Here is a 27,043-nt window from a genome sequence, read left to right as displayed (position 1 = left end):
CGCCAGTCTACCTAGACTGGTCCGACAAGCCCATCACCTTCGACCAAGCCGACCACCCCGACCACGTGCCGAGCCCGGGGAAATACCCGCTCGTCGTCGACCCCGTCATCGGCGACGTCAGGCTCACCAAGGTCCTCATGGACGGAGGCAGCAGCCTCAACATCATCTACGCCGAGACCCTCGGGCTCCTGCATGTCGATCTGTCCTCCGTCCGAGCAGGCGCTGCGCCCTTCCATGGGATCATTCCCGGGAAGCGCGTCCAGCCCCTCGGACAACTCGACCTCCCCGTCTGCTTCGGAACACCCTCCAACTTCCGAAGGGAGACCCTGACGTTCGAGGTGGTCGGGTTCTGAGGAACCTACCACGCGGTACTGGGAAGACCATGCTACGCGAAGTTCATGGCCATCCCCAACTACACCTACCTGAAGCTCAAGATGCTGGGCCCCAACGGGGTCATCACCGTCGGCCCCACGTACAAACACGCGTTCGAATGCGACGTGGAGTGCGTGGAGTACGCCGAGGCCCTCGCCGAGTCCGAGGCCCTCATCGCCGACCTGGAAAGCCTCTCTAAGGAGGTGCCAGACGTGAAACGTCATGCCGGCAACTTCGAGCCAGTGGAGACGGTTAAGGCCGCCCCCCTCGACCCCAGCGGCGACACCTCCAAGCAGATCCGGATCGGCTCCGGGCTCGATCCCAAATAGGAAGCAGTGCTCGTCGACTTTCTCCGCGTGAACGCCGACGTCTTCGCGTGGAGTCCCTCGGACATGCCCGGCATACCGAGGGATGTCGCCGAGCACTCGCTGGACATTCGAGCCGGAGCCCGACCCGTCAAGCAGCCTCTGCGCCGATTCGACGAAGAGAAGCGCAGAGCCATAGGCGAGGAGATCCACAAGCTAATGGTGGCAGGGTTCATCAAAGAGGTATTCCATCCCGAATGGCTTGCCAACCCTGTGCTTGTGAGAAAGAAAGAGGGGAAATGGCGGATGTGTGTAGACTACACTGGTCTCAACAAAGCATGTCCGAAGGTTCCCTACCCTCTGCCTCGCATCGATCAAATCGTGGATTCCACTGCTGGGTGCAAAACCCTGTCTTTCCTCGATGCCTACTCAGGGTATCATCAAATCAGGATGAAAGAGTCCGACCAGCTCGCGACTTCTTTCATCACGCCCTTCGGCATGTACTGCTATGTCACCATACCGTTCGGCTTGAGGAATGCAGGCGCGACGTACCAGCGGTGCATGAACCATGTGTTCGGCGAACACATTGGCCGCACGGTCGAGGCCTACGTCGATGACATCGTAGTCAAGACGAGGAAAGCTTCCGACCTCCTTTCCGACCTTGAAGTGACATTCCGATGCCTCAAGGCGAAAGGCGTCAAGCTCAATCCCGAGAAGTGTGTCTTCGGGGTGCCCCGAGGCATGCTCTTGGGGTTCATCGTCTCCGAGCGGGGCATCGAAGCCAACCCGGAGAAGATCGCAGCCATCACCAGCATGGGGCCCATCAAGGACTTAAAAGGCGTACAGAGGGTCATGGGATGTCTCGCGGCTCTGAGCCGTTTCATCTCACGCCTCGGCGAAAGAGGTCTACCTCTGTACCGCCTCTTAAGGAAGGCCGAGTGCTTCACTTGGACCCCCGAGGCCGAGGAAGCTCTCGGGAACTTGAAGGCGCTCCTCACAAAGGCGCCTATCTTGGTGCCTCCAGCTGCCGGAGAAGCCCTCTTGGTCTACGTCGCCGTGACCACTCAGGTGGTTAGCGCCGCGATTGTGGTCGAGAGGCAAGAAGAGGGGCATGCATTGCCCGTTCAGTGGCCAGTTTACTTCGTCAGCGAGGTACTATCCGAAACCAAGGTCCGCTACCCACAAGTTCAGAAGCTGCTGTATGCAGTGATCCTGACACGGCGGAAGTTGCGACACTACTTCGAGTCTCATCCGGTAACTGTGGTGTCATCCTTCCCCCTGGGGGAGATCATCCAGTGCCGAGAGGCCTCGGGTAGGATTGCAAAGTGGGCGGTGGAAATCATGGGCGAGACAATCTCGTTCGCCCCTCGGAAGGCCATCAAGTCCCAGGTTTTGGCGGACTTCGTGGCCGAATGGGTCGACACCCAGCTACCGACGGCTCCGATCCAACCGGAGCTCTGGACCATGTTTTTCGACGAGTCGCTGATGAAGACGGGAGCCGGCGCAGGCCTACTCTTCATCTCGCCCCTCGGGAAACACCTACGCTATGTGCTACGCCTCCATTTCCCGGCGTCCAACAATGTGGCTGAGTATGAGGCTCTGGTCAACGGGTTGCGGATCGCCATCGAGCTAGGGGTCCGGCGCCTCGACGCCCGCGGTGACTCGTAGCTCGTCATCGACCAAGTCATGAAGAACTCCCACTGCCGCGACCCGAAGATGGAGGCCTACTGCGATGAGGTTCGGCACTTGGAGGACAAGTTCTACGGGCTCGAGCTCAACCACATCGCTCGGCGCTACAACGAGACTGCGGAAGAACTGGCTAAAATAGCCTCGGGGCGAACAACGGTTCCCCCGGACGTCTTCTCCCGGGATCTGCACCAACCTTCCGTCAAGATCGACGACACGCCCGAGCCTGAGGTGCCCTCGGCCCAGTCCGAGGTACCCTCGGCCCAGCCCGAGGCACCCTCAGCTCGGCCCAAGGCGACCTCGGTTCAGCCCGAGGTACCCTCGGCCCCCGAGGGCGAGGCACTGCGCGTCGAGGAGGAGCGAAGCGGGGCCACGCCTGATCGAAACTGGCAGACCCCGTACCTTCAATATCTCCACCAAGGAGAGCTACCCCCCGACCGAGCCGAGGCTCGGCGGATGGCGCGGCGCGCCAAGTCGTTCGTCTTGTTGGGCGATGAGAAGGAGCTCTACCACTGCAGCCCCTCAGGCATCCTCCAGCGATGCATCTCCGTCGCTGAAGGTCAGGAACTCCTGCGAGAGATACACTCAGGGGCTTGCGGCCATCACGCAGCGCCTCGAGCCCTTGTCGGGAATGCTTTCCGACAAGGCTTCTACTGGCCGACGGCGGTGGCCGACGCCACTAGAATTGTCCGCACCTGCGAAGGGTGTCAATTCTATGCGAAGCAGACCCACCTGCCCGCTCAGGCTCTGCAGACGATACCCATCACCTGGCCCTTTGCTGTGTGGGGTCTAGACCTCGTCGGCCCCTTGCAGAAGGCGCCCGGGGGCTACACGCACCTGCTGGTCGCCATCGACAAATTCTCCAAGTGGATCGAGGTCCGACCTCTGAACAACATCAGGTCCGAGCAGGCGGTGGCGTTCTTCACCAACATCATCCATCGCTTCGGGGTCCCAAACTCCGTCATCACCGACAACGGCACCCAGTTTACCAGCAGAAAGTTCTTGGACTTCTGCGAGGATCACCACATCCGGGTGGACTGGGCCGCCGTGGCTCATCCCATGACAAATGGGCAAGTAGAGCGTGCCAACGGCATGATTCTACAAGGGCTCAAGCCTCGGATCTACAACGACCTCAACAAGTTCGGCAAGCGATGGATGAAGGAACTCCCCTCGGTGGTCTGGAGCCTGAGGACAACGCCGAGCCGAGCCACGGGTTTCACGCCGTTCTTCCTAGTCTACGGGGTCGAGGCCGTCTTGCCCACAGACCTGGAATACGGCTCCCCGAGGACGAGGGCCTACAGCGATCAAAGCAACCAAGCTAGCCGAGAAGACTCGCTGGACCAGCTAGAAGAGGCTCGGGACAAGGCCTTACTACACTCGGCGCGGTACAAGCAGTCCCTGCGACGCTACCACGCCCGAGGGGTCCGGTCCCGAGACCTCCAGGTGGGCGACCTGGTGCTTCGGCTGCGACAAGACGCCCGAGGGAGGCACAAGCTCACGCCCCCCTGGGAGGGACCGTTCGTCATCGCCAAGGTTCTGAAGCCCGGAACGTACAAGCTGGCCAACAGTCAAGGCGAGGTCTACGGCAACGCTTGGAACATCCAACAGCTACGTCGCTTCTACCCTTAAGATGTTTTCAAGTTGTTCATATACCTCGCACCCACGCAAAGTTTAGTCATCAAGGAAGGGTCGGCCTCGCCTCGGCAAAGCCCGACCCTCCCTCGGGGGCTAAAAGGGGGGGAACCCCCTCTGTGTTGAAATTTTCCTCGAAAAAAGATCTCTTCTGCCAGAATATCTTTCGTGCTTTTTGACTACTTCGAAAAGTGGATCCTGAAAACGACGGAGTACACGTAAGCAGCCAAGGCTGACCGAGCCAAGGGACTCCTACGCCTCCGGGATACGGATACCTCACTCATCACCTTCTGCGATAAGTAACTCACGTTCGGATAAGTGATTCCGCGGACCGAACAAGTCTTCACGTTCGGAAGCTCTTTTGCCGAAGCGATCCTTCGAGCCTTCTCGACTGAGTCGGTGACAGAGCCTCATGGACGGGTAAAAGTGCGCGTAAGCGGCAAGGCCGACCGAGCCGAGGGACTCCTACGCCTCCGGGATACGGATACCTCACTCATCACCTTCCGCGAGAAGCAACTCTCGCTTGCACAAACATCCCTGTTACCGACAAAAAAGTCCAGATACTCGAAACAAGAGGAAAAGAGACGCAGCTTTACAACACAGCGAGGGTGCGTGTTCTGGCCTCGGCGGCCGCAGGAGACACACGCTACAAGACAATCTGATCCTGCAGGCTCGGGTCTTGACGCTGGAAGGGGGCAGCAGCACCCTCGGCATCGACGACACCTTCGGCGAGGTCCGACCTAGCCTCGGACGGCGACGCGGTCCGAGGATCTCCGCTCTAAAGGACGACGTCATCACCACGCCCGGGCAATCGCTGCCAGGGTCTTCTCCGGGAATCCGGCCCGAGCAGGCGGCTCGGCCGGTCGCCCCGGGGCCTCGGCCAGCCGTCCTCCGAGTGCGCCAGCCCGACCCGAGGCGTCGGCTGGTCAACTCCAGCGTCGGTCCCGCTAACGGACGACCCGGCTAGGCTCCGGCCAACCAGGTTTCATTTTCGAGCCAACTCTGCCCCTGTTCATGCTGATATCGCTACCCCTGGCCTCGGCTCATCCAAGAGCGGCCAAGGGGTCCCTTTAACTAAGCTAGAGGAGCCTCGGACAACAAGGCCGACCGAGCCGAGGGACTCCTACGCCTTCGGGATACGGATACCTCACTCGTCACCTTGACACGGGGCGACTCACGCTTGGTGAAGCGGTTCAGACAACCAACAGGCGAGTCTTAGTGCTCGAAAATGAGGAAAAAACATGGCTCCGTGCCAAAGTTACATACATGTTCAGGCCTCGACAGCCACAATGAACAAAAACACTGGCATTCAGAGTGCCATTACAAACGGAACTCTGGTTCCACCTCCGCAGGTACGAACAACCCCACTCGATGGGGGAGGGCCTGCGGAGCAACAGAAGACCGACGAACGGCGCGCCGTCGCCCGCTCCAGCAGCAGCGACGACGACGACTTCTGCTCCGGGGGGCCGAACAGCGGCAGCACTGACCTCAGGGCGGATGCTGCTGCCAAGAGGCCCCCGCCCATGCCCAAACTCGTGAGGCAAGGACGGGCAGAAGGCCGTAGAGTTGGAGGTCGGTTTGTGGGCGGCCCTGGCTATCTCGTCAGCGGAAGAACCTCTTCCAGCTGTCGTGGCAGACGCCGGCGCCGCGAGCGGCTCCGAAGCCACTCGCGTCCAAGATCCAGGCACAGTGCAGCTGCCGGCGCCACGGACGACGACCGCCCTTCCCTCCGATCACTGAGTGAAGGAGCGGGCCACCGCCCACGCAGGGGCCGACCCCAACTCGGCACACTCCCCTCCCCAGCCCTGGTGATGAAAATCCTTGAGGCTGAGGGAGGGGCAGAGGCCGTAGCCCGGCTCGCTTTCCCCCACCATCAAGCTGGAGGTCACCATCTTGGGTGACCGCCGGCGGAGGGGTGCAGCCGGGTTGCATGATGAAAATCCTTGAAGCCGAACGATGGCTGAAAGGTACCAACTCCCGCGGAGTTGCGTTCCTCCAACGATGAGGCGGAAAGACGGCGGGTATCCCCCATCCGGGGGCTTGGAAGGTGGAAAGACACGATGCATAAGGGAGCGCGAAGACATGGTCGCCTTCCAAAGGGGGTCGCCCTCCTTTTAAAGGCGACTCTCCCTACTTGCGCCCCCTACTGTCGCGGGCTGAGTCTTCTCCAACACACTCCAAGGTCCTCCCCTGCGGCGCGGGGCTAGGTCCCACACGTCATGCAAACCGGCTCAGAGCAGAAGAAGCCAAACCGCTGTGCGCGGTGCGCACAACCGCCCAGCGGTTACAAGTGACCCTCCACTTTGGCCTAGACCAACGGGCAAAAGGGGCGGGCAGCCATGCAGGCGGCATGCAACCGCGCCAAGTGGGCGCGCTTCTCCGACTCCCAACACGCCCAGCCTGGAGGCCCAGGCCCACGTGTCATGCAACCGGCGCGCCGAACGCTTCGTGCATGCAACTGCACCGCCACTTGCGCCACCACCGCGCCTCCTCGATTGTGGAACCAATACCGCGACTCGAGGCGACCCAGCGCACGACCCAGCAGCGCCAGCCTGGCGCGGCGGTCGGTGCGGCCAAAAATGGGCCGGCAGTAATGACGGTGGCAGGCGGGCAGGAGCAGCGGTCACGTCGTCAGCCAAGCTCACGTCCCATCCGGGGGCAGCGAGAGAACCCTCTCTCACGGCGTGAAGACAACGCGCCCGTGTTCCGTTCCTCGAACGGCTCGCGCACGCGCAACCGCCGCCCGCCAACCACTCGCCCCGTCGCATTGACTCCGCGGCGGGACAGGTGGCGCCCCTGGCAGGAGAAGCGGGCGACGCTTCGCCTTCGCCATAATGACCGCGTCAGTAAAGGTACGCCGCGTCGTTCGATTTCGTATCATTTTCCTTTTTTCCTCTTTCTCTCTCTTGCAATAGGGATCGGGAAAGGGGGAAACCCCGAAAGGGATCCTTCCTCGTGAAGGAACCAGGCTCCGAGCCTCCCTACTGATCAGAGGTTCGAAGGCTGGCCCCTCGGAAGGGTTCGACAGCCGCCTCAGATCACGTGGGCCCTACACCCACTACTGGTCAGAGGTTCGAAGGCCGGCCCCTCGGAAGGGTTCAACGACCGCCTCAGGCTACTCGGGCTCCGCGCCCACTACTGATCAGGGGTTCGAAGGCTGGCCCCTGAAGGGTTCACAGCCGCCTCAGACGCCGAGCGAGGGATGACCATGGGTACGTTCGATACATAACCAAGGCTCGGGTTGCGCTCCCGAGGTACCCTAGGACATTTCCGAGACCAGTGGGAGCGATCTTGTAACGGAATCCCATCAGAGGGAGGCATCGAGCCCTCGGACCACGTCGCCAGGGGACCGGGTCCGGCAGATCACCCGCAGGTACTTTTGGGCGTGCCTCTGGGCCCCTAGCCGACCCCTAACGAACGGGGCACGGACGTCCACTCGGATTACCCGCTTGCAGCTCACCGGAGACACCATGTTCGGCGCCCATCGAGGGCAACATGGCGCTTTCCCCCCCTCCTCCTTGCGGAAAGGCGACGCAGGGGCGTATGTAAAAAAGTCGAGTCTGTCCCTGATCGCCCTCTCGCCCTGAGCAGAGACTCGGGGGCTGCTCTCGCAAACCCGGCTCTGGCCGAACCGTTGACAGCGTCAACATACGAGCCCGAGAACTTGGGACCCGACCGTACACCCGGGCTACGACCAGTTCGCATGAGGGAACAACCAGACCAGCCGAAGCATTAGGCGAGGCATTAAGACCTCGAAGGAGTGAAACCACTCCTCCGAGGCCTCGGGGGCTACACCCGGCGGGTGCGCTCGCGCGCACCCACCGGAACAAAACGCAACCGAGAAAGGCTGGTCCCCTTGCAAAAAAGTGCGACGAAAGCCTCCAAGCGAGTGCAAACACTCCCTTCGAGGCTCGGGGGCTACTGTCGGGGACCATAATTAGGGGTACCCTCAAGGCTCCTAATTCTCAGCTGGTAACCCCCATCAGCATAAAGCTGCAAAGGCCTGATGGGCGCGACTAAGTCAGGGATCAGTCCATTCGAGTGACTCGATCACGCCTCGCCCGAGCCTAGCCTCGGACAAGGGCAGCCGACCCCGGAGGATTTCCGTCTCGCCCGAGGCCCCCCTCCAACGGCAAACATATTTCCGGCTCGCCCGAGGCCCTACCTTCGCTAAGAAGCAACCCTGACCAAATCGCCGCACCGACCGACCAAATCGCAGGAGCATTTAATGCAAAGGTGGCCTGACACCTTTATCCTGACGCGCGCCCCCCAGCCGGCAGAGCCGAAGTGACCGCGGTCATTTCACCGCTCCACTGACCGACCTGACAGAAGGACAGCGCCGCCTGCGCCGCTCCGACTGCGGTGCCACTTGACAGAGTGAGACTGACAGGCAGTCAGGCCCTGCCGAAGGCACCATAGGAAGCTCCGCTTCGCCCGACCGAGGGCTCGAACTCGGGCTCAGCCCCGGAAGACGGCAAACTCCGCTCCGCCCGACCCAGGGCTCGGACTCGGGCTAAGTCCCGGAAGACGGCGAACTCCGCTCCGCCCGACCCAGGGCTCGGACTCGGGCTAAGTCCCGGAAGACGGCGAACTCCGCTCCGCCCGACCCAGGGCTCGGACTCGGGCTAAGTCCCGGAAGACGGCGAACTCCGCTCCGCCCGACCCAGGGCTCGGACTCGGGCTAAGTCCCGGAAGACGGCGAACTCCGCTCCGCCCGACCTAGGGCTCGGACTCGGGCTAAGTCCCGGAAGACGGCGAACTCCGCTCCGCCCGACCCAGGGCTCGGACTCGGGCTAAGTCCCGGAAGACGGCGAACTCCGCTCCGCCCGACCCAGGGCTCGGACTTGGGCTCGGCCCCAGAAGACGACGAACTCCGCTCCACCCGACCCAGGGCTCGGACTTGGGCTCAGCCCTAGAAGACGACGAACTCCGCCTCGCCCGACCCAGGGGCTCGGACTCGACCTCGGCCACAGAAGACAGACTCAACCTCGGCCTCGGAGGAGCTTCCACATCGCCCAACCTAGGGCGCAGACCAGCCACGTCAACAGGAGGCGCCATCATCGCCCTACCCCGAGCTGACTCGGGCCGCAGGAAACAAGATCGGTGTCCCATCTGGCTCGCTCCGCCAGATAGGCAATGATGGCGCCCCGCATACTCTGTGACGACGGCGGCTCTCAGCCCCCTTACGGAAGCAAGAGGACGTCAGCAAGGACTCAACCGCTCCGACAGCTGTCCCTCCGCCAGGCTCCATCGCTCCTCCGACGGCCACGACATCACACCAGCTGGGTGCCAAGATCTCTCCGGCTGCCACAACGGCATGTACTTAGGGCGCTAGCTCTCCTCCGCTAGACACGTAGCACTCTGCTACACCCCCCATTGTACACCTGGATCCTCTCCTTACGCCTATAAAAGGAAGGACCAGGGCCCTCTTAGGGAGGGTTGGCCGCGCGGGGACGAGGACGAGACAGGCGCTCGCCTGGAGCCGCTTGCTCCCTCTCCCGCGTGGACGCTTGTAACCCCCTACTGCAAGCGCACCCGACCTAGGCGCCGGACAAACACGAAGGCCGCGGGATTCCCACCTCTCTCACGCCGGACTCCGGCCGCCTCGCTCTCCCCCCTTCGCGCTCGCCCTCGCGCTCGACCCATCTGGGCTGGGGCACGCGGCGACATTCACTCGTCGGCCCAGGGACCCCCCGGTCTCGAAACGCCGACAAGTAGGCTTGAATTGAACTATCATTGGGCTTTCGGTCAATTCCAACAATGCCCAGATCTTTAAACACACCATGTTGTGCAAGACGGGCACTTCGACGAAGCGACAAACTATTATAGGACTTACGTCGACGCCTAATTATCGTAGTCGATGGTGAGGGGGAGCTAAAGGACGTCATGCAAGGTCCTCATCCTCTCAAGCTCCGGTGGACGAAGAAGACTCTATCTCTATCGAAGGATCCTCTACCAGTTGAGGTCCTACATTGACCTCAACTATAGAAAGAGAAGGACAATCTTTGATGGTGGTAAAAAAAGATGGGTCCTCAAATGTCATTTGCGCAATCAAGGTAGCTTCCTCATCATCAGAAGCATCCTCCACCAAAACGAGTTCTACATCGTCCTCGGCCACAAAATGAGAAGGACCGCCTTTGATGATGGTAAGAAAGATGGGGCCCTCAAAAGTAGATTGCGCAACCAATGCAACTCCTTCATCATCTAACAGATGTGACAACCCCCGAATCAACGGAAGGATCCTCAATGACCTGCTCGGTGGACATCATTCGGTGAGAATCTGCTTCAAATGCTCCTGCGACCATCTCATTATTGGTAAGGTCTATCTCTCCCTCCGGACCAAAGATCCTTGTGGGCATCTCGCCAAGGACGGAGGCCGTGATGTTTGAACTGGTATCTTAACACACCACGGAGTCGGTAGCATGCGGAGACGTATAGGAAGCATGCTACGGTCTCTGGTCAAGCTCTTTAGCCTTGTTCTTAGTGAAGCACGATTCGCCACAGTCAATCCTTGCTTCTCTAGCAGAGGGTCGAAGAAGAAAAAAGGTATCATGTGGAGTATCTAGAACTTCAAGGATACGGTATTTAAAAATTGTCTTTTGTCACTAACAACTAAACATTTTTTAAGCCTCTAATACTATACCATCAAATACTTTAATATTGTTGCAAAACTTTTAAAAAAAATAACTCCGAGATTTCAGATTTGGATGCCTCACATGCATAAAAACAGACGACATTGGATCAGATAAGAATCGATGCGCGCCACAGTTGCACTGTCACTGTGGATGAATATATTTGATCGGCTTCATTGGCTTTCTGAACGGCGTCGGCAGGGCTCACCGTCTCGACAGCGCAGAAACAGGACGTCTCGCTCCATTGTGGAGAAGAAGAAACGAAAACAAAGACCCCGTTGTGGTGGGTCCCATCTTTCGCTTTTGCGACAGGGGAAAAAACGAAAAAAGAGCAGAGGATAATTATCACGCGACCGGACAGCTCACACACGTCGCCATCGTCCGGACATTACTGAATGTACTGAACGCACTGACCGACAAATTGAAGGTGTTTGTCAGGCAGACAGGCAGGCAGCAGCTACAATATCCCAAGATATTTCTAGATATCAAATCAGGCACGGCACGTCGGCGGCACTTGCACGACTGAGCGCTGGTAGAGTCGGTCGATGCGAAGAACGAACGGAGGCAGAGATGGTTCGACGAGGAACGAGCGAAGCATGGCGCGATGTATTTACACTACTACACGGGCTGCTGGCCGTACAGGGTCTGAGCTTCTGGACATTACAAATGGCATATATAGATATATATAGATACTAGCTAGCAGTACAAAGTGCACGGTGTGATGGACGGAGACTTGGTTGATTAGGAGGCGACGGCAGCGGCGGCGGCGGCTGCGACGACGGCGGCCTTGAAGAGGAGGAAGGAGAGGCGCTCCATGGAGAAGTAGATGAAGGTGCCGCTGCTGTGGGTGAAGAAGCACCCGAAGTTGGCGCCCACCACGCACTGCCACCCGACGCCGTACCGCTTGTCGAACTCCTGTGTTCGTCGGAACGGACGGGAGGCAAGGATCGATCAGGGTGTCAGCGCCAGCACCAAGTGTCCTCAGGAATGATTTGAATCGTGATCTCATCCATCAATTAAAAATGTGACACGAGGACGGCGGCAGAGCAGAGAGAGGAGAGGAGAGGAGAGAGAACGTGCCGTCTTGATGTGGCCGGCGATGGCGCGGCAGTCGGCGACGTCGAAGAGGTCGAGCGCGCGCGAGGCCGCGGAGGTCGCCGCGTCCTGCATCCGCGCCGGCATGTCCGTGTCCTCCACCCGCGCCCTCCCCTCCAGCATTTCTTCCCCTCTCGCACACGCTGCTACGGCTACGCCTACGCCTACGCTAGCTACGCGGGAGGACCCGGCTGGCTGGCTGGCTTCGTTTGTTTCTTGATTCCGTGGGGGCAGACGGCGGAAGGAATATAAATGGAGGGGAGAAAAGGTTCCCGATAGAAGGACAGGGCCGGAAGGGAACAACGGGAATCTGCGGGAGGGAGGAGACGAGGCGAGAGGGTGATGGGTGTGGGCCCGCTGCTATTATTGCTCCTCCTCCTCCCATTCCGGAATGCACTTGCGTGTCCGCTCTATCTCTATCTTATCTTGGCTTGGCTTGTCTTCTTCCTGCTCCGCCTCCGGGCGTCGTGTTGTGGCGCGCTGGGGCGAGCGTCGGCGGTCGCGACGGCCGCCGGCCATCCGAGCCAGAGGCTCGGCTCCTCCACGACCACGAGTCCGTCACGGGACCACGGAGGAAATGGGCTACCAAGGATTCCTTCCTTCCGTAGCGGCCGGTTGGCCCATCTGCCCAATCCTTTTCTCTAACAAAAGAAAAAAAAAGGCCCAATCTCTTGACTCCTCATCGTCTGTCCAATTTCCTTCCACGTAAAATGGTGTATGCGTTCGAATGAAATTGTAAGTAGTAGCCTTTTTTCTATTTATTTGAGGTACATGTTTCCCACTTTTTCTATTTTTAAAAAAGTGACAAAAAGGTAACTCAGATACTACTATTTAGATATACGTGTACGTGCCTTGATCCACACAGATCAGAATAGAGTGGCAGTACAACTTGGCTCATCAACACACGTAGGTTGAGTTTGAGATTGAGATCAACACACGTGTATCTAAAACAAAGCCATAATAATTTAAATGGACGGGTTACTATTTTAGTCGGATCATATTGTTGCGCGACCAAACTGTCGTACAGTTAAACTATCGAAAGTAATAAAAACAATTCTAAAACAAACATGGATGTACTTCATTATATACTCTATCAATTTATCAAATTTTAGATTTTAATTCATCCTATATTAAGAGATATGAAAAGAGGAAAATATATCCAATACAAAAAAATTAAGTTTTTCTAACGAACTCAAAACGAGATCGACTTTACTTTTGGGTTGCTAAGTAGAGCATTGGATAAACCAAAGCTGTCGCAGAACCTCCCAAGTTATCGGGTTTACATGCACCTGTCATTGTCTCAAAGACCTCAAACGGCTATGCATGTGCACCAAACAACTTAATAGAATCTCTCCGAGTGCCCCGAGGACCCTGGATAAACGACTTACCGCCAAGATCGCAGGATTAAGTAAACACAACTCACATACAAACACTTGCAGCGGAAATAAATTCTTTATTACAAAATAATTACAAGTTACAACATTTACAAGTTATAGGCATATTACAATATATCATCGGAGTGATTACAAGAGAAATTGATACAAAAGATTACAATTTGAATATATAAAACATTTATAAGTTTTAAAATACATGCTAGCTTAAGTGACAATCCTCAATAAAGAAGCTAAAGATGGGATATACTTATATAAGAAGGCCAAGCCCACCGGCACTTAGCACCATCCACAACAGAACAAACTTATAACCTGAAAAACAACAGGGAATAAAACCCTGAGTACGCAATTACTCAGCAAGACTTACCCGACTAAAGAAAAGACTCTCAAGGGTATGCTAGTTTGTTGGGAATCAAGGTAAAGCTCATCAAATTTCAAAGACTCCTTTTTGCAGGAAAGCTTACTAGTAGTAGATCCTTATGCCAAAATTTTACTTCACAAGTTAAGTACTTTTCCTTAATCTAGATTTGCCTAATCTAGAGCATTCACTTGTCCTACACTAGCTTCATTTTAGCAGCTTTAGTTTCACTTGTTATCTACGATGTAGGATAGTGATCCAGTCTTCATATCCGAGAAGTAACGGCGATCCGAATCGATTAATACTCAGCTGAGGATCTCCAAACACACGACATATGTAGCACTTAACCCTTGCATATGTCAACTCGCCCACGGGTTTCTCAAGACCAGAACGGGTTCATGCAACCCGAGAGCACAGTACCCCACCATCCAGCCACTTGCCAGGTGGGCACACGTTACTCCCGCCATCTCTCCACTCCCAGTGCGTGCGAGCTGTTCTGGTATTGGTCCGGCCGAGGCTAAGCTTACCCATGACGAAGCATGTGGCCAGTTAAAGGGTCCTAGATCAGCAAGCCTACTTTCGGTGCGGTCCTTAATCGACACAGACGGGCAACCTTTCCTACTCAACGTCTGGTCTCATCTTATTATTTTCCTTCCCAAAACCATGTACCTGACAGAGGTATCATACTTGAATGATGAATACATCACTGCAGATGATGCTCTCACCATTACAAGTCCTTTTTCATAAAACAAACCCATACCCAGTGTTACACAACATTCTTTTAAACAGAAACAAGTTTTAATTCTCTAGGCAGAGCTAAGCCTCATTAGTTCTCTTTATAAAACAGGTAGCAAGGAGGATAATCAAATTCCAAGGAATGGTAATGCATCAATTGTTTCATCACTCAACTCCTATCACCTAATGCAGCATATAAGTGATAAAAGTTTTAAAACAACAAGGAGGTGGCAAATGCACCGGGGCTTGCCTGGGATAACACTAAGTTAGTGTTGTTAAATGAAGGCCACTTGACGATCAACTTTTGTTCTGACATCTGCTTAGTCCATCCATCTTCGGGCTCATTGGCCAACATCGCCTTGTGGGTTGTTTTGATCCACACCCCTTGCTTCGCACGATTTTTCAGCTAGCGTACCTATTTGAATGTACAATGCACATGTATGAACTACAATATTATATGAAGTTCTCTAGCAAAGCATTATAAGCAAGTATAAGTAATCACTAGATACATTAACTCACACAACAAGCATGATCTTCTAATCAATCAAACCTAACTTAAACACCAAACAATCGTGAACCATGTATGGATCCTCTTTAACTAGAACATACACCAAACGATTACCATAATTTAAACTTATTAGCCTTGGACATCTACAACTTTGAATTTGAATAGAAATACTTTAACTAACTTTTTAAACTATTTCATCGGATTAACTAGCATAGCACACGAGCTAAATAACACATCACACTATTTGTCCTAGCAAGTAGAGCATCATCAAATATTACATAATCTCATTTGACTATAACCTAGAAGCAAAAGACTTTAAGCGCCTAAATGCACTTCCCACTATATAGCTCTCGGATTACAACTAGAATAAACCTATTGATGCTATTTACTTCCAACTAATAAGGATAATGAGGAACATTTATTCAAGATGATTAACTTAAGCGACCAATCTCCATTTATGATATTTACTCAATCAACAACCATAGAACATGATAATTACTAAAACAAAGCATCACTTCACCAATTAAGAATCAGCTAAACTTACTTAGCCAAACAATAGTAACTTCAAACCAACAATTTAATACTTGCAAAATTTTTAGACAGCAGCACAACGGTTAATTGTTTTATTCATAACTCATAAAATATGCATCCAAAAATAGTAAACTAGGACTTTCTGGAAAGCTTAGAAAGTCCTCTATAACTCTTATATTATCATCACAACACGATTCGACAGTTTGAATGGTCAAACAGTGCTAAACTTTAATTCTGTCCAGATTTGGACAGAATTCGGCTCTTCACTTCAAAAATCCATAACTGGAGTTTTAGAAATCCAAATCAGGTGATCCTAGATTTTTTAGAAAGCTAATAGAATTTTCTATAATTCATTTATAATCATCTCAAAGTGATTCAATGTGTATAATACAAACAAACATGGCTGTCCAGATTTGGACAGATTCAGAGATACTAACTCAAACAGCTGTAACTTAATTTATAGATCACCAAAAAGGGTGATCCAAAATCTTTTGGAAACCTTAAGAAAAGTACTACAATTATTCTATAATTACTAAGGTCTGATTCTAAGTTTAATTTAGTCAAACAAAGCAATTTTCGAAATCAGTACAAAATCTGGACAGATTCTGAAACTGGACTTGGGAAAATCATAACTCTTAAACTACTAAACCTATGGTCATGAAAATTTAACACAAGAAAGATGGGGAGGTTAACTACTACTTTTATATAGAACATCTTTATAGAAAACGTAGTTTGCTTCACCAGATTAGTTGCGCAATCAAAACTGTATACACAGGAAATTTCTGATTGTGAACACAAGAACAATTAACTCAATCATACGACGCGACTCCATTATAATTATGGATAGAATCATAACAATACATACAACACGGTATTTTGACAACAATCACTGATTTACCACTATTCCTCGCACACTTGTATATTTTAAATCCTAATCTAACATCAAACAATACCTATGCTCAACTATCCTAAGGAAAATATAAAGGAAAATCCTTCCCTAACATCGCCATGTAACATCACATATAATACATCTAATCACTTTATGCATAGTGCTGTCCAATTTACGAATTTTCACTTTATTAAAAAAACAAGGGGGCCGACCGGGTGGGCCGCTACAAGGCTGGAGGCCGAGCATCCCACCGGCAAGCGCGGGTAAAACTCCCATCTAGGGCACCTCCTACGTGTGCGTCTAAAAACAGGGACAGAGAGCGGCGGCGGAGGCTGAACTGGTTGGCCGGCTTGCACGGCCGCCTCTGGCTTTTCTCTCTGTTCAACGGCCTCCGAATTTGGTGCCCGGTCTGCTCCATAAGTATGGGTGCGTTTCCTCTCTCTCTGGCGCTGGCCAAGCAGTCGGATGTTCTTCTTCCTCTCTCCGTGTGTGCTGCTCCAGTAAGAACCGAAACTACCAGTTCGTTTCCTGGTATTCTGGTGGCGATTCTTGCTGGGAGTGGTTCAAAGTGGGAGGAAGATGGGTTGTACTTGCGCAGCGTGATATACATGTGCTCTGTTGCCAGAATCGTGCACTTCTCTGGTGCTCCGATTTTTGTCTGATCTCTGTCCACCATGGCCTGGTGCTTGGGCTCCCTGCTGCTCGGTGTTCATCTTCTCGGGCTGGTGCCGTGGACGTCTCCCTCGGCTCCGGCAGCGGCTCTAGTATCTCCGTCAACCTCCCGCCGTGCAGACCCGGACGTGGGCGACGGAATTGGTTTTCTGGGACAGAACTTCGTGTTCGCTGAGCTGATCTTCCCACGTAGTCAATCTACGTGCTGTGAGTTATTATTTGACTCACTTTATCTACTGTTTAATTTTTGTGCAATCTGCTAGTATTATATACTTGGGTGTGATTGCACTATTGTGGGCAGATTTGTGTGCTCGATGATGTTAGCGGTGTAGTGAGACAACATGACAGTCTGGGTTTTAGTGTACTATCATTTTCAGCATTGATATTATTTATGCCTAATTAAATCTCTCTTTGTCGAGGCTGTTTACCTGTGTTAAATTGTTGTTATTTTATTTAGTACACAGGTCCTTACTATCAGTATTTATACTTGATTATTAGGCTTATTACATCTGATCTAAAACCCTGATTTGGTAAGATAGGACTGTCACGTTAGTCGAGGATCTCTGATCACATTTTAGCGTTGGAGGGCTGTTTATTACAGCAACCCGCTATTTTAAGAGCAATATTTTAAGATAAACAATCATGTTTATTTGTTTATTCTGCCTTCTTCATCTGCAACCCATGTTTAATTATGAAATGTACCTGAACAACTATTTTACATGTTTACATGTTCTAGAATTGCTACTGTTCATTGCTGCAATAATTATATATGGCATTTATCTAAGTTATATGCTTGTTTTATTCGGAATTAGAATATTTAATCTATTTAAATATGTAGAAAGCATGTCACTTATTTCTCTAATTTTACAACAATCCAGAAAACCAATTCGTATAATGGCCTCCAGTTCTGATGTCATTAAGCCTGAAGCGTTCGACGGCGCAAGCTTTAAGGGCTGGCAGATTAAGACTCGCATGTGGCTCACTGACCTAAAATTATTTTGGGTAGTGACGTCGGCTGTTCCCCAGGCTACATCAGATGATTCTGATGATGCAGCGAAGGCTGCCGCACTAGCGGAGAAGGCCAAGTGGGACGAAGCCAATGAGGCATGCTTGTCTCGTCTGCTGAACGTCTTGTTGAACCGCTTATTTGACGTGTACTCTGGTTTTACCTCCGCTAAGGGTCTATGGACTGAACTTGAGAACGAGTTCTCTAAAGTTGACAATGGCAATGAGTCATTCACAACGAAAAACTACCTCAACTATAAAATGGCTGAGGGAAGGTCTGCTATGGAGCAGCTACAGGAGATTCAACTCCTTGTTAGGGACTTGGTACAATATGGCTGCGTCCTACCAGACAGTTTTCAGGTGAATGCAATACTGACAAAGCTCCCGCCTTCTTGGCGATACTTTGTGACTTCACGCCGCCACATGAAGAAGCAAATGACTCTCACTGAGTTGTCAGCTGCGATTAATGTGGAAGAGCGTGCAAGGTCCAGTAACAAGCCATCCCAGCAACTCCAGGCTCACGTTGTTGAGAAGGGTGGAGATAGAAAATTCCAGAAGAAGAAGAAGAAGAACTCTCCACAGAAGAATATGAACCAACCTAAGTCCAAAAAGATGAAGAAGAAAAAGGAGGACTTTATCGGCTACGTTTGTGGTGTCTCCGGGCATACAGCTCGGAGGTGCAAACTTAGGAAGGGAAAAGGTCCTCCACCTCAGCGCAAAGAAGGGAACGTGGTGGTTAACTCCACCCCAGGGTATGCACCTCAGGCCTTTATGGCAAGTCCATCAGATGACTGGTGGATGGATTCCGGTGCTACTGTTCATATTTGTGCTGATCGATCCATGTTCTCTTCATTCCAGGGATACAGCAGCGCACCAGTCTTGATGGGAAATGGTGTTCCGGCAGCAGTTCGAGGTACTGGACAGGTCTACCTGAAGTTAACTTCAGGAAAGACACTCGTGCTGAAGGACGTACTCTATGTGCCATCGATGAGCCGGAACCTCATATCAGTGTCGCTGCTATGTCGACAGGGTCTCAAATTAGTGTTTGAGTCTAATAAAGTGGTCCTGTCTAAGTTTGGTACTTTTGTTGGAAAGTCATATGAGTCAGGCGGTTTGTTCCGTCTTTCTGTTTTGAATAATCATTCTTCTTACCATGTTAATGTGGTCTGTAATAACGATTCCATTAATAATATATGGCATTCCCATTTGTGTCATGTGAATTTTGAGGCCATTAAGAGATTAAGTGACATGTCTTTAATTCCTGAATATAAACATGTTAAAGGTGTAAAATGTGGTATTTGTGTGCAAGCTAAGCAGCCTAGAAAACCGTTTCATACGGTTGAAGGCAGAAGTACCACTCCTTTAGAACTAATTCACTCAGATATCTGTGAGATGAATGGTATAATCACAAAAGGTGGTAAAAGATACTTTCTTACCTTGATAGATGATGCTACCAGGTTCTGTTATATTTACTTACTCAGAACTAAAGATGAGGCACTAGAACACTTTAAGATCTATAAGACTGAAAGGTTACGGTATGATAGAGGAGGTGAATACCTTTCCAACTTTTTTGATGAGTACTGCAAAGAGTGTGGAATCATTCATGAAACCACTGCTCCATATTCACCTCAGTTAAATGGGGTAGCTGAAAGGAAGAACCTAACGGTGTGTGACTTAGCTAACGCTTTGTTGCAACGTTCGGGGATGCCTGACATCTGGTGGGGTGAGGCAGTACTCACATTGTGCTATGTCCTGAACAGGGTGCCGCCTCGCAACCGTGAGGTCACGCCCTATGAAGGATTTAAAGGAAGGAAGCCAGATCTTTCGCATCTTCGAACTTGGGGCTGCCTTGCAAAGGTGAATGTCCCGTTGCCGAAGAAGAGAAAGCTAGGCCCTAAGACCGTAGACTGTGTCTTCCTGGATTATGCACATAACAGTGCAGCTTATAGATTTCTAGTGGTCCATTCCAAGACAAGCGAAATCACTGTAAATGTAATAATGGAGTCTCAGGATGTGACATTCTTTGAGAGCATCTTCCCTATGCGAGATAAGGAAGTAGTAACCCCAGATGGTCCATCTCGGACATATTCTCTGCCCTCGAGTGTCCATGACCAGATTCCAGATTTGGAGTTAAGGAGGAGTAAGAGACAAAGGACTGAAAAGTCTCTGGTGATGATTATATTATCTATCTAGTGGATGAAGAACCACGCTCCCTCACAAAGGCATATACATCTCCGGATGCAGAGTACTGGAGGGAGGCTGTCCGTAGCGAGATGGATTCAATCATCTCGAACGGAACTTGGGAGATAACTGATCTCCCAGCTGGTTGCAAGCCTGTGGGCTGCAAATGGATCTTTAGGAGGACGAGGAGACCCGATGGTACTATTGAAAAGTACAAGGCCCGTCTTGTGGCTAAGGGTTTTACTCAAAAGAAAGAGGAGGATTATTTTGATACTTATTCTCCGGTGGCTCGATTGCCCACAATCCATGTGCTTTTAGCACTGGCAGCTGCTTATAAACTTCTTGTTCATCAAATGGACGTAAAGACAACATTCCTAAATGGAGAGCTGGAAGAGGAAATTTATATGCAGCAACCAGAAGGATTTGTGGTTAAAGGACAAGAGAGCAAAGTGTGTCGCTTGATTAAATCCTTATACGGTCTTAAGCAAGCTCCCGGACAATGGCATGAGAAGTTTAATAATACTCTGACCACTGTCGGGTTTTGTGTAAACGAAGCCAACAAGTGTGTGTATTATCACTTCTCTGGGGGCAAAGGTGTCATCATGTGTTTATACGTTGATGACATATTGATTTTTGGGACCGATTTGGAGGCTATCATGGAGACAAAAGCATTCCTCTCCAAGAACTTTGATATGAAGGACTTGGGTGAAGCTGATGTAATATTGAACATCAAGCTAATAAAGGGTGAGGATGGGATTACTTTGTCACAATCCTATTATGTGGAAAAGGTCCTGACTCGCTTTGGACATATGGACTGCAAACCAGTCACCACGCCCTATGATCCATCCTACACGCTCAGTAAACATGAAGGCGAGCCTGTGAACCATCTATTATATTCGTAGATCATCAGATCTCTCATGTACCTGAGAAGTGCAACTAGACCAGATATCTCATATGCAGTATGCAGACTGGCTCGTTATTCGGCCAGTCCAGGAGATAGACACTGGGTAGCCTTGTACAGAGTGCTACGGTATTTGAAGGGAGCGATGAATCTTGGTATTAAATATACCGGATTTCCGTCAGTACTTGAAGGATTCAGTGATGCAAACTAGATCTCTAACTCGGATCAAATGAAGTCTACAAGTGGCTATGTGTTCACTTTAGCTGGTGGGGCTGTGTCATGGAGATCGTCTAAACAATCAGTGTCGACACGTTCCACCATGGAGGCTGAATTAGTTGCACTTGATTCAGCAGCATTGGAGGCTGAATGGTTGAGAGACCTGTTGTCAGACCTTCCAATGCTAGGAAAGCCGATACCGGCTGTCCTAGTATACTATGACAACACTTCTATGTTGCTGAAAGTGAACAGTAGAAAGGACAACCAAAAATCCTCGAGGCATATCAAAAGACGACTTGATTCATGTCGGCATGCTAGAGAGACGGGTGTAATAACCGTAGATTACATCAAGTCTGAAAGGAACCTTGTTGATCCTTTCACTAAAGGACTGGCTCAAAAGCCAATCCAAGCAGCGTGCATGGGAATGGGACTCATACCCTGTTAGCGGTTTCAACTGCGGATAACTGTCCTGTGTGACCGGAGATCCCGAGATCCAGGCTCCAGGAAACGAAGCACTGTGGAACCAAGAGCACAAAAGACAAAGAGTCTCATTAGCTGCTGTGCTCTGTCTGTATGGCAGGTTGAGCAATATGCTCTTAATGAAGTCAATACTATAAGCAGGGAAATTGTCCTACAGAATTTCCTTAATGATTTCACCTATATGAGCTGACTGTGGGGTCGCAGTCCGAGAGAGAATGGGGTTTTCTCTCTAGTGAGTTCATGAATAGATATTAAAGGGCATGACCGTAACGCCCCGCCCCGTAAGAGAAGCAGATAATCTACCTAGTACTATGTGCCTTTTGTGCAAAGATTCTCACACTAGGATTTGTGGATCAAGGCGTAGTCCTCCGCTTACTCGTGCAGGGTTGGAGTACACTAGGATAGGCTTTGGATCAAACCTAACAAGTACCTCTGCCGAAAAGTAGTATATAAACAGTACGGGAGCTCAATGACATTGATCAGAAAATAAGAGTGAAAATGGTGGGGATTGTTGTCCATTTTACAAATTTTCACTTTATTAAAAAAACAAGGGGGCCGACCGGGTGGCCGCTACAAGGCTGGAGGCCGAGCAGCCCACCGACAAGCGCTGGTAAAACTCCCAGCTAGGGCACCTCCTGCGTGTGCGTCTAAAAACAGGGACAAAGAGCGGCGGTGGAGGCTGAACTGGTTGACCGGCTTGCACGACCGCCTCTAGCGTTTCTCTCTGTTCAACGGCCTCCGAATTTGGTGCCCGATCTGCTCCATAAGTATGGGTGCGTTTCCTCTCTCTCTGGCGCTGGTCAAGCAGTCGGTTGTTCTTCTTCCTCTCTCCGTGTGTGCTGCTCCGGTAAGAACTGAAACTACCAGTTCATTTCCTGGTATTCTGGTGGCGATTCTTGCTGGGAGTGGTTCAAAGTGGGAGGAAGATGGGTTGTACTTGCGCAGCGTGATATACATGTGCTCTGTTGCCGGAATCGTGCACTTCTCTGGTGCTCCGATTTTTGTCTGATCTCTGTCCACCGTGGCCTGGTGCTTAGGCTCCCTGCTGCGCGGTGTTCGTATTCTCGGGCTGGTGCCGTGGACGTCTCCCTCGGCTCCGACAGCGGCTCTAGTATCTCCGTCAACCTCCCGCCGTGCAGACCCGGACGTGGGCGGCAGAATTGGTTTTCTGGGACAGAACTTTGTGTTCGCTGAGCTGATCTTCCCACGTAGTCAATCTATGTGCTGTGAGTTATTCTTTGACTCACTTTATCTACTGTTTAATTTTTGTGCAATCTGCTAGTATTATATACTTGAGTGTGATTGCACTATTGTGGGCGGATTTGTGTGCTCGATGATGTTAGCGGTGTAGTGAGACAACGTGACAGTCTAGGTTTTAGTGTACTATCATTTTCAGCATTGATATTATTTGTGCCTAATTAAATCTCTCTTTGTCGAGGCTGTTTACCTGTGTTAAATTGCTGTTATTTTATTTAGTACACAGGTCCTTACTATCAGTATTTATACTTGATTATTAGGCTTATTACATCTGATCTAAAACCTTGATTTGGTAAGATAGGACTGTCACGTTAGTCGAGGATCTTTGATCACCTTTTAGCGTTGGAGGGTTGTTTATTACAACAACCCGCTATTTTGAGAGCAATATTTTAAGATAAACAATCATGTTTATTTGTTTAATCTGCCTTCTTCATTTGCAAGCCATGTTTAATTATGAAATGTACCTGAACAGCTATTTTACATGTTTACATGTTCTAGAATTGCTACTGTTCATTGCTGCAATAATTATATATGGCATTTATCTGAGTTATATGCTTGTTTTATTCGGAATTAGAATATTTAATCTATTTAAATATGTAGAAAGCATGCCACTTATTTCTCTAATTTTACAACACATAGTACCAAAAATAAGAGCGAGAAACTGGCTCACCCCAAAAGCTCATATGAACCGAAACTTCACAATAACCACAACAAGTGTTGATTCATCTAATTCATCAAACACCTGGTGGTCGACGTGCTATAGCTTTCTTTTCCAACCAAACCCTAGAACCTTTCTCTCTGTCACACTCGCACACAAATACACATAACCTCGTATCAATATAACATCAACAAAAATCTGCTCGCATTAGAAGAATTAGTGAAATACAAGAGGGTTAGGAATCACCATGACTAAACACGGTGATGACGTTGGGGCTGCGGACGGTGGGGAGGAGCAGGGGGTATGGCCGGTGAGGTTGGTGTGATGCATCCCATGGTTGACCTCCATGCCAAGCCGAGTGTGGGGAGGAGGCGCTGGGAGCATGCCTGAAAGGGAAATGTGCCTTTGGGCCATTTCTAAGTATTTTGGTGATTGAGTGTCAACACAAGTGCTTAAATGTAAATCTATGCCCATGGATGAACAAAGTGCAAATCACAAGTAAAGGTATGTTTCTAAGCCTTAGTACATTGGTTTTGTGTACTAATATACTTGTCCAAGTGATAGAAACAGAGAGAAGAAGAAAGAAGAAGAGTTGGCTGTGTACAGCCAAAAGGCTGTTTCGGTCTGGGGCACCGGACTGTCCGGTGGTGCACCGGACAGTGTCCGGTGCGTCAGGCTGCCTCGGGCGAAGACGCTGCTCTCGGGAATTTGCCGACGGCGTACGGCTAAAATTCACCGGACTGTCCGGTGTGCACCGGACTGTCCGGTGAGCCAACGGTCGGCCCAAGCCAACGGTCGGCCGCGGAATCTGCGCGCGACACGTGGTCTGGCCAACGGTCGGAAAGTGGCACCGGACTGTCCGGTGTGCACCGGACTGTCCGGTGCGCCAGATCTGCAACGGTTGGCAACGGTCGGCTGCGCTGTTTAAGGAAGGAAATCGGGCACCGGACAGTGTCCGGTGTGCACCGGACTGTCCGGTGCGCCCGACGACAGAAGGCAAGGATGGCCTTCCAGATTTGTTTTCAACGGCTCCTAGCTGCCTTGGGGCTATAAAAGGGACCCCTAGGCGCATGGAGGAGCACACCAAGCATTCCTACAACATTCCTAAGCACCAAGACATCGATTTCGCGCATTTGGTTCATTGTGATAGCATCTAGAGCTCTTGTGGAGTTGTGAACTCTTTGAGTTGTGTTGCAAGCTCTTGTTGCGACTTGTGTGCGTGTTGTTGCTCTGGTTTTGAGTCTTGTGTGCGTTGCTAGTTCCTCCCTTACTCCGTATTTCTTTGTGAATCTCAAGTGTAAGGGCGAGAGGCTCCAAGTTGTGGAGATTCCTCGCAAACGGGATATTGAGAAGAAAAGCATAACACTGTGGTATTCAAGTTGATCGTTGGATCACTTGAGAGGAGTTGAGTGCAACTCTCGTCCGTTGGGACGCCACAACGTGGAGTAGGCAAGTTTTGTACTTGGCCGAACCACGGGATAAATCACCGTGTCCTCTCTGTGTTGATCTTCTTGTGATTATCATATTGTGCAAGATCTTCGCTCTAGCCACTTGGCATTAACTGTGCTAACACTTAATCAAAGTTTTGTGGCTTAAGTTTTTAAGATCTACAGGATCACCTATTCACCCCCCCCTCTAGGTGCTTTCAATTGGTATCAGAGCCGTTCTCTTCAAGAAAGGGACTAACCGCCCGAAGAGATGGATCCTAAGGGGAAGGGAATCGTGATCAACGATAAGGAGAAGGAGTCCTTCGTCAACGAGCCCAAAGAAGACAAGCCTACCGACTCCGGCTCGGGCCATAGACGGAAGGAAGGGAAGAAGAAGAAGACAAGGCGCATCAAGGAGATCGTCTACTACGACGACAGCGACGAATCTTCCTCTTCCCAAAAGGAAAACGACGACAACGACTATGACAAACAAAAGACGGTTAACTCAAACTTTTCTTTTGATTATTCGCGCATTCCGCATAGTTCAAATGCTCATTTGCTCCCCATTCCACTTGGCAAGCCTCCTCACTTTGATGGAGAGGACTACGGATTTTGGAGTCACAAAATGCGTACTCACCTATTCTCTCTCCATCCAAGCATTTGGGAGATTGTGGAAAGTGGAATGAAGTTTGATAGCTCGGATAGTCCTTCGTTTATTAATGAACAGATTCATAAAAATGCACAAGCTACTACTGTGTTGCTAGCCTCTTTGTGCAGGGACGAGTATCACAAGGTGAGCGGCTTGGACAATGCCAAGCAGATTTGGGACACCCTCAAGATCTCTCATGAGGGGAATGATGTCACCTTACTCACCAAGATGGAGTTGGTGGAGGGCGAGCTCGGACGATTCGCGATGATAAGGGGCGAGGAGCCGACACAAACATACAACCGGCTCAAGATCCTTATCAACAAAATAAGGAGCTACGGAAGCACGCGATGGACGGATCACGACGTCGTCCGCCTAATGCTAAGGTCATTTACCGTTCTTGATCCTCACTTGGTGAACAATATTCGTGAAAATCCTAGGTACATCAAGATGTCGCCCGAGGAAATTCTTGGAAAATTTGTAAGCGGGCGGATGATGATCAAGGAGGCGAGGTACGTGGACGACGCGTTGAATGGCCCAATCCATGAGCCTCAACCCATTGCTCTCAAGGCAACAAGAAGCAAGGAGGCGCTGCCCAGCAAGGTGGCGCAAATTGAGGCGGCTGGTCTTAATGATGAAGAGATGGCTCTCATCATCAAAAGATTCAAGACGGCACTAAAAGGTCGCATGGGACAGCCAAGCAAGACTAAGACCAAGGGAAAACGATCATGCTTCAAATGCGGTAAGCTTGGTCATTTTATTGCTAACTGTCCCGACAATGATAGTGACCAGGAACACGGGAGCAAGAGGGAAAAGAAGAAGCATTACAAGAAGGCCAAGGGCGAGGCACATATCGGAAAGGAGTGGGATTCGGATTGCTCCTCCTCCGACTCCGACAATGAAGGACTTGCCGCCACTGCCTTCAACAAGTCATCCCTCTTCCCCAACGAGCGTCACACATGCCTTATGGCAAGGGAGAAGAAGGTATGCAATCAAAACAATGTCACTTATGATTCTTCCAGTGATGATGAGTCTAGTGATGATGAAATAGATTACTCTAGTTTGTTCAAGGGATTGGATAGAACTAAAATAGATAAAATTAATGAGTTGATTGATGCCTTGAATGAGAAGGATAGACTCTTAGAGAAACAAGAGGATTTGTTGTATGAAGAACATGATAAATTTGTAGAGGCACAAAAATCCTATGCTTTAGAAGTTAAAAGAAATGAAATGCTTTCTATTGAACTATCTACTTGTCATGAAACCATTTCTACTTTGAAAGATGTCAACAATGATTTAAATGCTAAATTAGAAGTAGCAAATAAATCCAATTCTGGTGTAGAACATGTTGTAATTTGTACTAGGTGTAAAGATTTTGACATTGATGCTTGTAGTGAACACCTAGTTTCAATTTCCAAGCTTAATGAGGATTTGGCTAGTCTTAATGCCCAACTTAAGACTAGCAA

General features: G+C 50.8%; 1 protein-coding gene across 1 annotated transcript; it reads right to left on the bottom strand.

Annotated features, from left to right (window-relative positions):
* Positions 1 to 11,201: 11,201 nt before the first annotated feature.
* Positions 11,202 to 12,115, bottom strand: LOC100285857 (dynein light chain LC6, flagellar outer arm). The gene is made up of 2 exons (NM_001158747.2): positions 11,708 to 12,115; positions 11,202 to 11,542 (listed from the first exon to the last, which is right to left on the bottom strand). Exons 1-2 carry the CDS (start codon positions 11,843 to 11,845, stop codon positions 11,369 to 11,371), a joined length of 312 nt encoding a protein of 103 aa, NP_001152219.1. The 5' UTR covers positions 11,846 to 12,115; the 3' UTR covers positions 11,202 to 11,368.
* Positions 12,116 to 27,043: the final 14,928 nt, after the last annotated feature.

Source organism: Zea mays, chromosome 5 (genome assembly GCF_902167145.1).
Source record: "Zea mays cultivar B73 chromosome 5, Zm-B73-REFERENCE-NAM-5.0, whole genome shotgun sequence".
Classification (NCBI taxonomy): domain Eukaryota; kingdom Viridiplantae; phylum Streptophyta; class Magnoliopsida; order Poales; family Poaceae; genus Zea; species Zea mays.
Note: the sequence above shows the minus strand (reverse complement) of the source record. Positions and strands in the feature narration are given on the sequence as shown.

Bases quoted from the DNA above. Each gene is read 5' to 3' on its own strand.
- LOC100285857 (NM_001158747.2), bottom strand. From the start codon at position 11,845: ATGCTGGAGGGGAGGGCGCGGGTGGAGGACACGGACATGCCGGCGCGG. The intron at 11,543-11,707 runs GCACGTTCTCTC...CGACGAACACAG, and splicing joins TCGCCGGCCACATCAAGACG to GAGTTCGACAAGCGGTACGG.